The sequence below is a fragment of the Dreissena polymorpha genome, chromosome 8, assembly GCF_020536995.1.
Source record: "Dreissena polymorpha isolate Duluth1 chromosome 8, UMN_Dpol_1.0, whole genome shotgun sequence".
Classification (NCBI taxonomy): domain Eukaryota; kingdom Metazoa; phylum Mollusca; class Bivalvia; order Myida; family Dreissenidae; genus Dreissena; species Dreissena polymorpha.
In genome coordinates, this window is record NC_068362.1 from 64,700,190 (window position 1) to 64,712,908 (window position 12,719).

General features: G+C 33.9%; 1 protein-coding gene across 3 annotated transcripts in view; it reads right to left on the reverse strand.

Annotated features, from left to right (window-relative positions):
* The window catches only part of LOC127841324 (protein SERAC1-like), a 38,425-nt gene that overhangs the window by 9,734 nt on the left and 15,972 nt on the right, over positions 1-12,719 (reverse strand). The window contains exons 10-17 of one of the 3 annotated variants that reach the window (XM_052370047.1): positions 10,279-10,441; positions 9,303-9,468; positions 7,213-7,369; positions 6,099-6,199; positions 5,508-5,605; positions 5,059-5,247; positions 3,849-3,992; positions 1,450-2,471 (exon numbers count right to left, since the gene is read on the reverse strand). In XM_052370047.1, coding sequence (XP_052226007.1) covers positions 2,281-2,471; positions 3,849-3,992; positions 5,059-5,247; positions 5,508-5,605; positions 6,099-6,199; positions 7,213-7,369; positions 9,303-9,468; positions 10,279-10,441 — 1,209 coding nt within the window. In that variant the 3' untranslated portion in view covers positions 1,450-2,280. Of the gene's footprint in view, positions 1-1,449; positions 2,472-3,848; positions 3,993-5,058; positions 5,248-5,507; positions 5,606-6,098; positions 6,200-7,212; positions 7,370-9,302; positions 9,469-10,278; positions 10,442-12,719 lie in introns of those variants that run through there. The other 2 variants (XM_052370048.1, XM_052370049.1) reach the window with 2 other exon arrangements.

The window sequence follows — 12,719 nt, forward strand, 5'->3', positions numbered from 1 at the left end:
AGCGCCTGGCTTCGCGCTCCGGATTGCATGTAGAGCTGACCGTCCCGAAATTACACGTCTTTTGCTTTTATGTGCACGCATCAAGTGTCCTGTCCTAGCTATGATAGTAAACTTCTCTTGTTTATACCCTGTATCTCACACATCTATTCAATTGTATGGTCAATTTCCGCAGGCTACTTAGAGTACTATTTGTTATAAATCCATTACTTACTGAACTAAATTTTAAAACCTGGGAAACACCATACTTCACAATGTTCCATTTTGAGTGTTTATTGTTTGCTAAATATTTGAAACGTGTTCCTTGTTGTTGGTAGCATTAAGTAACGGTTTATGCATTGAATATGTAAATACATTTATAAATAGAACATCAATTGATAAAATGAATAGTTCATTCTTTAAATATAGCGCTATATTTTAAACTTATCAAGATGGCTATTAATTTTTACTTCCGTTTCTAAAAATAGTTTAATACGGATATTAATATAAAAATATTGCATTTGATAACATTTTGTGTACGTTTATTATTTACAAAAAAGCGGCTGGAGTAAGGTTGCGTTTAACGTTTGAACAAACCAAATGATCCGTGTTCTGAGAAAACTGGGCATAATGCATGTGCGTTAAGTGTAGTCCCTGATTAGCCTGTGCAATTTTTATGACATTTTTGTTTAAATGAAGTCTCTTCTAAGCAAAAGTCCAATTTAGGCGGAAAGTGTCGTCCCTGATTAGCCTGTGTGTACTGCAAAGGCTAATCTGGGAAGAAACTTCACGCACATGCATTATGCCCAGTTTTCTCAGAACGCGACTCAAATGATCCGATCCCGCGTCATATGTTAACCATTGAACTGTTGGAGTAGAGACAATTACTTTCTTATGGCAATAGTTTTAACAAGAATCTTCTATGAGGATGTTTTTCTCAATTATCAAGATACTGAAGTTATGTTTTGTTTGGCGTTTAAGAAAACTTGGTGTAAAATCCATCAACATAATGTTGTTGTTTTTTAAGCATGACTAGAATATTGCTTATCCACCAATCTGGATTTACTGGAGTAACTCACAGTCTGTTCAGGTTTTATGCCGTTTGCTGCCCAACAGTATATAAGGGTTGAAAATGAAGCTTTTAAAATTTGAATCTAGTAAGAAAGGTCTTTAAATAATTTTAACTTTTTAAGAAACTACAAATGCGTCAAAATATGTATCTGAGTGGTAAAGGGTTAAGCCAAATGTATTCTGTTATGTGAAAATCAAATTTCAACTGAAGACTATGTTTTGATCTTTACCTGAATTTAGGCGATAAAATGTTTGGCATTGTTTAAGTATGACTATGCTCAATTAGTGTAAGGCACTTTCATCTGCTAACGTGAACCCGTGAATATATACCTGTCTGAAATCGACGCAAGTATTACGTACTTCTACAGATTTCAGCCTTCGAAACAAAGTTGACTCCAGCAATGAACGTCTTAAAACTTTAATCACTCACTGATTTAAGAAATAAATAACAAATAAAAACAACTTGGTCAATGCATCCATACATATATCCAAACAGCATTATTTTAAATTGTTATCTTGACTTATACATACGAGCATGGTGGATATGTGCATTATTGTGTCCGGTCATGACGAATAATTACGCTCGATCAATTATTGTCGGGTCGGGTACTACTTAAATATACCCTGGGTACTTTTACGTATACTTAAATGTACCCTGGGTACAGAAAATAAACTGAAATGTACCCGGGAATTCTAACACTAAATTGGTCGTTGTTGGCTTTTTTTTCAAACTTATTTTGTTCATAATTATATCAATATTCTGTAAAATGGACACTATATTATCGATAATCCTACTAAAGTAATAAAATATTTGATGAACTGTTTTTTCAAAGAGAATTTTGTTTCGTATTTCATAGCGGGTTTTACGACATCGGATTTTAGGGGGAATAAAACTCGGGTTCGGTCTAAATTGGACGGGTATGTGTTAGTATATTTTCTGTTCTCTTGGTACATTTCCTCTGGGTACATGTAAGTAGTAAATGAGCCGACAATTGCCAATCAAGCAATAATTACCATACATCAATTAAAAATCCATGCAGACATCAGAAGTTACCGAGAGAAAATAAAATCCCATTAGACCATAAAATCTTAAGATAACAATAAAAACAATGTCAGACTTTGCTAAGAAAATCTTAATGTTAGGACAATAACTTTAAAATCCAGATAAGTCATTTTTGGCATCTAATTAATAATACAAATCTGCTTGGGATGTTAATTAGGAATATAACGATGTCAGTCTTCGCTTTCTTCTCTATCAGATTGTGTCCTTTTCCTTTTCTTCTTTTTACGTCTGTCCTCATGTTTCTGTATACACTTCCGCATGAAATCTCGACTGAGAGTGTACAAGGCACTGTCAACATCTCTAGGCTTACAGATGTTGATGTGGTCTGATTTTATTAGATGAAAGTCGCCCATGCCAGGATCTAAAAGAGAATTTATAGTTAACATTATACATGTACTATGATGGAGTATTGTTCATGATTATGTTATATATTTTGCGCACACATTTGTAAAATAAAAAGCATATTTATTGAATGGATTTCCCTGCGAAATAAAATGTGTTTTATAGATGGGTGCTAATCCCTTGATATAGGACATAAACCCAAAAAAATAATTAAGAGTAGGGTAATTGTTTTTACGCATTAAATGATATATATACACCCATTAAGTTTTATGCTGAGTTTTTTTTCATATCTGAGATATAGCTCTGAAAATTTACATCATACACAAAAACAACAAAAGAAAATTACTCCTATTTATGAAAGTGAAGGGTTATGGTTCTTAAGCATGGCACTTATCCTCATTAATATCAATACAACCATGAAGCTTCGTATTGAAGTATTCATGGTATCATAATCTGAGATATAGCCTTGAAAAGATACATCAAATATATAAACAAAGTGCAATACTTCTTATTAAATAAAGTGTACGGTTATGATTCTTGTGCATGGCACATTTATCCATTGATATCTATACACCTATGCAGTTTCATAATAAATCTTATACATGTATATAGTTTCTGAGATATAGCCCTACACAATTTTGTGACAGATATAATGACTGACCGACCAACTGACAGTAGGACAAAAAATCGCTAAATTTTATATTCCTCCGACTTTGGCAGGAGATGAATACAATTCAAAAAAGGCAATAACAATGTTTATTGTTCACTGCACATCCTTTCAATAAAATCTAATTACCAATGAAGTTTCAAGGTTTTAAAATCTTAATTTGTTAGAGTAATGCTCAGGACGAGAAAACCTGACACCTACATGATGAAATACCAAAAAATGCCAGACAAAAAACTGAAACCATGTGGGGTTATATAAAACTTATGGTTTCAAATAATTGAAATCGTGTACAATTTTGTTAAAATTGGACTTAACCAGTACAAGGAGAAAATAGCAGTTCCCTAATTCTTATGCAAACTGAAAACAAACAGCTGTACTTGACAAATTAACAACAATAAATCAAACAAAAATATTCAATGCTTCACAAAAGTAAAACATTGAGCCGCGCTCTGAGAAAACAGCACTTAATGCATGAGCGAACAGTGTTGTCCTACTTTAGCAAGTACATGCTAATCAGGGACAACACTGTCAGCCTTAACTGAATTTTGTAAAAGAATGGATATCCTTTAAACAAAAAATACCATAAAAATACCATTAAAAAACGCAAAGTGTTGTTCCTAATGAGACTGTGTGTACTCCGCATGGCAAATCTGGGACAACACTTTACACAAGTACATTAAGCACTGTTTTCCAAGAGCCAAACCCATTAACATCAATTCTTTTACATACCCGCTGATTCTGGGGGGACAACATGCAATTTGATATTCATTCCGATCTGAGTCTTTTCTGTCTCCCCAAAACTCAGTACCGAAATCCCACGTTGTAGAGCGATGGCGTTGAAAAACTCCAGGAGACTTTTCAACGTCTCATTTTCTGTATATCAAACATAACAAAGTTTCAGAACACTGTCAGAGGTGAAGCAATGGTAACACTCGTTTAGATAATATTACACATATTATCATTTGACAAAATACAATAAGATCAAAGCAGTTAACAGCAATTACACTATACACAACCAAAACAAGAGGGCTATGATGGCCCCTGTGCGCTCACCTGAGATAAAGATACACCAACTGTCAAAGATTGGACATGAAGATTAAGTTTTTTACCATATTTGACTCAAATTCAATCATGGCCTTCATTTTGTCATGATAAACATTCTGGTTATTTTTTGTTAATAATCAGTAATAAATAGTGTTTCTAGAGTTATACTCTGGTTTTTTTAAAGTTCTGACCTGGTTACCTAGTTCTTGAATGCACATGATGCATTTTCCAATTTGATCTTAATATTGTCAAGATAATAATTCTGACCAAATTTCATGAAGGTTTGATGAAAAATGTGGCCTCTAGAGTGAAAAAAATCTTAAAGTTGACAAAACACGACACACAACACATAAAGGTTGAAGCCAGACATAAACAGACCACAATAGCTCCCCTTGAGCAATACGTGCTGATGTGAGCTAAAAATGAGCCAAGATTTTGTAATGAATAATTCTTCTAGAATTATTTATTTCATATTACGTATATTTCGTGTAAAATTTGAGCAGTCCTGCACAATGACTTGGATATGTAAATCTCTCTAAAATACTTGTATTTTATTTTAATTCCACCGTCAGACCAAATTTTCACTCAAATAAGCTGCTCTTCCTGATAGAACAGTGGAGAATAAGACAAATTGTGTATTCATGAATGAAGTTACATGTCTTATTCACATAGAAATACAACATATGAAATGACACACTATTAAGACCTCAGGAAAGTTCTTTTTTTTAAATAGAAACATTTCAATTTGTTATAATTTGGCTCATCAATATTTATGAAAACTGAATAATGTCAACCATTTATCCATATATAATAATACCTCTTGACAACACAATACCGGGTATATAATATGGGTTTCAACGATGCTTAAAATAATAAAATAAAAAGAAGCACTTACCTTTATCTAATTCTAAGACCTCTGTGGACGGAAATATAGTATACTTGACACCGTATTTTTTTGAGAATGTGGCCAGACTTGATCCCCTGTGCGGAACGCTGTAGTTCAATACACCAATAGTGTTGTCAAGGATACATCTATACCTTGGGGTTGATTGGGCGAGGCGTAGTATGTCTTTGATCAATAAACCTGTGTAAATTAATTTATATTTAATTGGTAATTTATTATCTAGCTAACGCATTTATTTGTGGTATTAGTTGTTGTTTATTATGTATTTCAGTTAATTTACATTCTATTATAACAATATGTTATCCAATAAAAAAATATTTTTATCATTATTATGAGTGGTATAAGTAACTGGAATCACATGATTGTAATTAGATGTATCTTAATTTTCATTTTGATCATCATCTAAGTGGAGTTATCAGACAATTCTTTCGTATTTTTACCTCCCATAGAATGTCCAACCCATATAACTGGGCGGGACCCAATATCTGCTTTCCTCAATTTTTCAATAAATGTTGCACTTCTGCTCGATAAAGTTCGCCTTTAAAAGACAGAAAAGGACGTTTGTGTGCAATAATAATGTCATCATCATAATCTTCATAATAATAATCATTGTCATTGTAAAATAAACTACATTTATATCATCATCAAAACCACCATCTTAAACAATATTGTTACAATTTACATAACAATCTACATGGGGATTATCATCATTATCATAACCATCACAATCATCACTAATATTATCACAAAGTTGTAAATATCCTTAACACTTCCAAATAAAATTCATTATCACAATCTCTCATTTGCCACAATCAATATCATCAGTATCATTCAGGCAATCATCATTACAACACTTTCATAATCATCACATTCATCATCATCATCTAAATCTTGTAATGGTTACATCATCACTATTACAACAAAAATGTTTGAAAATCTCATCAATAAGTGATACAAAATCAAACCAGTGCAAAGTGTTTTAATCATCATCTCATCATAGAAAGCTCAGTATTTAAGACTCTAAGACTCACTTTTCAGCCTCTAGAGGATGTTTGAGATTCCACGTGGTCAACTCGGTATCGTAGCCCACGTTCAGTATGCGCACATCTTTCAAGTCATGTGCTAGCCAGTCCTAAACATGAAAACATTACTTAACTCATGCAATTCAAAATTTAAGCTTGTCAGAATTTGTCAACTTTGGGTTTCATTTCACAAAATATTCTGTAACAGAATTGTCACATCTGGGTAACAATTTTTATATTGCTTGTTGAAATTGGTGAATCAGAAGTGTTTTACTGATTTGCCCTCCACATTTTGAGTTCTCAATGTATTTTCTGTAATAATCGAAATTAGAATTATATATATTAATGTATATATATTCCATATATAAACAAGCATCATTCCGTTTTAACTATAACATAGGGTCAAATCCCCTTCAGTATTATAAATTAAAAATGGCATCAGAATATGGGAAAGAAAACAAGTGAAGCAAATAAACTTGTCAACTACATTTTTACATTTGTCAAGAAAAAAAGACATCCACACAAATTTATGGGCAGATTGACGGACATACTAATTCCAATATAAACATATATCGTATTAAAGATATCAATGCAACTTTAAATAAAAAATTAATTTTGTAGCTTCGATTTATTAACATGTATGATCAATCTGTTCCTTAAATGAAGGACATACCGGTAAATATGAACAACTGGTAAGCCAAAACAATTACTAGACTATTGTAATTAAATTTGTTGCAGCAAAAATATTTAAGCTTTTACAAAAATGACATCATGCATCTAGCATGAGTGGTGGCCTACATTAATAGATATTTACTAACTCAGATAAGACTCAATCAATAAACATTAACAAGAGTTTCTCAAAGGAGCAATGCAAACCCATACAATAACTCACATTGAGTAAGATACAAATAATATGGGGCTTGTTTGCACAAAAAAGTACAAACACAACTTCAAATGGTTACAAGCAATACATGAAAGTTGTAATATTTACATTCAGAATTGTAGAAGATAGCTTTGCCCATATACAGATGGATACCTGGTAATTGGACTGATGCATGCACATGCCTCCATGATTATTCAAGTACAACCTTTTGGTAGGATATTATTAAAAAGAAACACTAACCTTTGGCCAGAAAAATGTATGTGATCGTCTAAACTCGTCGGTTACAACAAATCCGGTCTCCGTGTGACGTCGGTCCTCCTGTCTCCACGTTTTGAAAGGTCCGCCACGCAGGCCATGTATGAACACTATGTCCACCTTTACCTTGTGTTTCACTTCTCTAGAATTCATTAAGAAGTGTACATACAAATGTGAGCAAAGATGGCCCAGGGTTATTTAATATGGTAACAGGAATTATAAGAGTAAATAATGTAATAATTTGTATGCTTATAAACAATCACATAAATGCAAATATGAACTAGTGTTTACATGGTTGTTCAATACATGTATTATATCTCATTTGCCTCATAAAAACATAGTTATTTAAAGAATAAAAGGAAAAAAATGAAGTAACTTACATAATTATAAACCAAAATTAAAATGAAACAAGAGGGCCATGATTGCCCTGAATCGCTCACCTGACTAACCAAATACAATCCCAACCCAGATTTCATAAAGATAAACATTCTTACAAAATTTCATAAAGATTGGATGAAAACTGTGACCTCTATTGTCTACACAAGGTTTTTCTAATATTTGACCTAGTGACCTAGTTTTTGACCTTAGCTGACCCAAATACAATCCCAACCCAGATTTCACCAAGATAAACATTCTGATCAAATTTTATAAAGATTGGATGAAAACTGTGACCTCTATTGCCTACACAAGGTTTTTCTATTATTTAACCTAGTGACCTAGTTTTTGACCCAAGATGACCCAAATACAATCCCAACCCAGATTTCATCAAGATAAACATTCTGACCAAATTTCATAAAGATTGGATGAAAACTGTGACCTCTATTGTCTATACAAGGTTTTTCTATTATTTGACCTAGTGACCTAGTTTTTGACCCCCGATGGCCCAAATACAATTCCAACCCAGTTTTTATCAAAATAAACATTCTGACCAAATTTCAAAAAGATTGGATGAAAACTGTGACCTCTACTGTCTACACAAACAAATTGTTGACGGTTTTTCTATTATTTGACCTAGTGACCTAGTTTTTGACCTCAGATGACCCAAATACAATCCCAACCCAGATTTGATCAAGATAAACAATCTGACCAAATTTCATAAAGATTGGATACCCAAATACAATCCCAACCCAGATTTCATCAAGATTAAGATTCTGACCCAATTTCATAAGATTTGGATGAAAACTGCGACCTCTATTGTCTATACAAGGTTTTTCAATAATTTGACCTAGTTTTTACCTAGTGACCTAGTTTTTGACCCCAGATGACCCAAATACAATCCCAACCCAGATTCCATCAAGATAAACATACTGACCAAATTTCATAAAGATTGGATGAAAACTGCGACCTCTATTGTCTACACAAAGTTTTTCTATTATTTGACCTAGTTTTTGACCTAGTGACCTTGTTTTTGACCTCAGATGACCCTAATACAATCCCAACCCAGATTTCATCAAGATAAACATTCTGACCAAATTTGATAAAGATTGGCTGAAAACTGCGACCTATAGTCTACACAAGGTTTTTCAATTATTTGACCTAGTTTTTGACCTAGTGACCTAGTTTTTGACCCCAGATGACCCAAATACAATCCCAACCCAGATTTCATCAAGATAAACATTCTGACCAAATTTCATAAAGATTGGATGAAAACTGTGACCTCTACTGTCTACACAAGCAAATTGTTGACGTACGCACACACGCACGCACCCACATACGGACGCCGGACATCACACGGTCACATAAGCTCACCATGTCACTTTGTGACAGGTGAGCTAAAAATGAACTAGTGCATACTTATTTTACTAAATAAAATTATATATACTTTCTTAATCAAAGTTTTTGCTTAGCAAGATTTATCCATGCAAAATTTTCTTTCAGACTACATTAATTTGGATCTTTCATGAAAATTGTTATCTATCATGATGTTTCAATGATAAAACACTAAGCCGAGTATAATTTACTGCTTCAGATCCGTTCAAAATCCGTTGGAAAATCTGACCGTTTTCAACACCAGATAATAGAAAATAAACAAGATCGTATGATTTATTCAACAAGCCTTATCTTTAACCTCAAACCTTGATCTGAACACGGGGTATCCCGGATAAATGCCCTCATCATACATGGCATCTACATCAATGTCCGTGTTCATATCACGGTCTAAGTTCGCAAGCGCCCTGGTGGTGTAGAAAAACAGCGCCGTGTCCTTTGTAGATAGCCACTTGTGTAACACTGCCACCCAACCTTTGCAAAATGTAGACAGTGGGAAATTAGAGGAGAATATTAGGACTGCTCTATCATCGGAACCCATGGAATACATTCCAGTATCAATACACTATATACATGCACAATGGGATCATCGGAACCCATGGAATACATTCCAGTATCACTACACTATATACATGCACAATGGGATCATCGGAACCCATGGAATACATTCCAGTATCACTACACTATATACATGCACAATGGGAATTGATTTCAAGAATTTTGTTTTAATGAGTATTTAAAATATTCTCATTTGCGTAATTTTTTCCGTAGTAAGATATTTTGAATTGATAATCATAACAAATATGTAGCCAAAGAAAGTGCTGAAAATGTTTCCATAAACATGGCGTAAATAAAAAATATATATCCAGTAGCTTCAGATTCATTGGAAATGATTGTTAAATTTATCAGTAAAACACAATTTGTCATTTAAATGTGTCGATTGTATTCAATTTTGTCTTTCAGATTTGAATCCTATTATTCAAAGCTCCAGAACACTAGTTATTGGTCAAATGAACTAGAAAATACTCATAGAAAAATTATGATTCTTTCTTTACTCTTTCCCACTTAGATACGCCCTTTGACCTGTTTGTAGTCCCTTCGAAAATCAGATTGAATTAAAAACCTTTCTTACTTAATTCAACGTTTAAAGGTTCAATTTTCAACCCAAATGCACTGATAAGCAGCAAATAGCATTAAACCATAACAGTCTGCGAGTTACAATGGTCTCATAAAGCCTTTTTTATTTTTGTTCTGAGCAGGGAAGGTTCAACATTTCCATTTTACCTCCTTCGATGATCAGCTTATGAAGTTTCACGTTGAGTGCCAAGTTGGCAAGGATTCTAGCAATAAGAGGTCTAAACTCTCGTATTTTCTCATATTCCATGAGTATACGCTGGAACAGCTGTAAAGCTCCATTCTCTACAATCTTCTCCAGTTGATCTGTAATCTACAAGAAAACAAACGAAAACAACATACAAACTGCAAGTTGAGAATATTTTCATTACCGGTATGCAACACAAAGTATAACAAATGAAAACAACATACAAAGTGCAAGTAGAGAATATTCGTATTACTGGTATGCAAGACAAAGTATTACAAGGGCTGTTTGTAAAACATGCATCCCTCCCCCCATTTGGGCTGTCTGTTGTAGTGGCATCCATTGTGTGAATACCTTTTTTGTCACTGTGACCTTGACTTTTGACCTAGTGACCTGAAAATCAATAGGGGTCATCTGCGAGTCATGATCAATGTACCTATGAAGTGTCATGATCCTAGGCAAAAGCGTTCTCGAGTTATCATCCGGAAACAATTTTACTGTTTCAGGTCACCGTGACCTTGTCCTTTGACCTAGTGACCTGAAAATCATTATGGGTCATCTGCGTATCATGATAAATGTACCTATGAAGTTTCATGATCCTAGGCATAAGCGTTCTTGAGTAATCATCCGGAAACCATTTAACTATTTCGGGTCACCGTGACCTTGACCTTTGACCTAGTGACTTCAAAATCAATAGGGGTCATCTGCGAGTCATGATCAATCTACCCATGAAGTTTCATGATCCTAGGCATATGTGTTCTTGAGTTATCATCCGGAAACCATTTTACTATTTCGGGTCACTGTGATCTTGACCTTTGACCTACTGACCTCAAAATCAATAAGGGTGATCTGCGAGTCATGATCTATCTACCTATGAAGTTTCATGATCGCGTATGCCTTCTTGAGTTATCATCTGGAAACCATTTTACTATTTCAGGTTTGACGTTGACCTTTGACCTAGTGACCTCAAAATCAATAGGGGTCATCTGCAAGTCATGATCCATCTACCTATGAAGTTCCATGATCCTAGGCATATGCGTTCTTGAGTTATCATCCGGAAACCATTTTACTATTTCGGGTCACCATGACCTTGACCTTTGACCTAGTGACCTCAAAATCAATAGGGGTCATCTGCGAGTCATGATCTATCTACATATGAAGTTTCATGATCCTAGGCCTCTGTGTTCTTGAGTTATCATCTGGAAACCACCTGGTGGACGGACCGACAGACTGACCGACAGACATGTGCAAAGCAATTTACCCCCTCTTCTTCAAAGGGGGGCATAAAGATAATAAAATACCTATTCATCCATGCAGTAGTATTTATTATTAACTATCACTTCCCCGTGGAATGCATTGAGGATACCATTAAATGACAACCTATAAATTTCATTAAGTCTTGTGAAAAGGTAGGGTTTAACATTTCACTATTGGTTATACTGAACTTCTTTTTAAAGCAAAATGTTCTTAACTTCATGTAATTGAAGCAATTTTTTTTAAGTAGGATAAAAAAAGTTTGACAATTTTTACCAGTTATTATTAGGACGTCATATAAATGATGTCAAAATTTTCAAAAATGCATGACACTCAAGCAAATTGTATACATTGTTTTCATTTATGATATATGTTTAAGACAAACAAAATATTAATAATATTTTAGATTTCTGTTTTATACCATATTTTCATAACATATTCTGTCAAATAAAACACTGCTACTAATTGAATATATGTCTCAAATTACTTGTGAAATAAGATAAAAATATGAAAATTATAACATTATGGAAACAGGGGTATAACTTTTTTATTTGAACTTACAATAAAAGTTGCTTGTTCAAAACTTCATATAATCAGGAAAAATTCAAGTTTGAATGTGTGAGTTGAATACTGTAGGAGTACATAGTTAGGCAAGATTATAATAATCATGTGAAAGACATTAATAGTGGAACCAGAGCACCAAGAACTTTCAGCTGAAACCTAAAAGATCTGAAATCATCTGAGTAGGCAGTGTTGACAAAGTCTTGCAGCAGACAAAAATGTCTAAAGAAATGTGCCCAACCCCTGGAATCCCACTAAAAACAATGCCAATCTTAGCAGATACATTAAAAGACTAAAACTGTAACAGTAACAGGTTCACAAGTATTTAGTCAAAAATATAGACTTTTGATTTTGTTCACAAGGTTTCACTTAAGCCATACAAAGAAAACTATTCCATACCAATTTAGCCACCTTTACCAACATACTAGAACCCTTTTCTAGCCCCTACTTACTTGGCTGTGTATGGCTAGGTTCCCGTGTGTACATGTAGCCACGTTTACTAACATACTAAAACTCTTTTTCTAGCCCCATCTCACCTGGCTGTATATGGCTAAGGTCTCTTGACAACTCACCTGGCTGTGTATATGTAGGG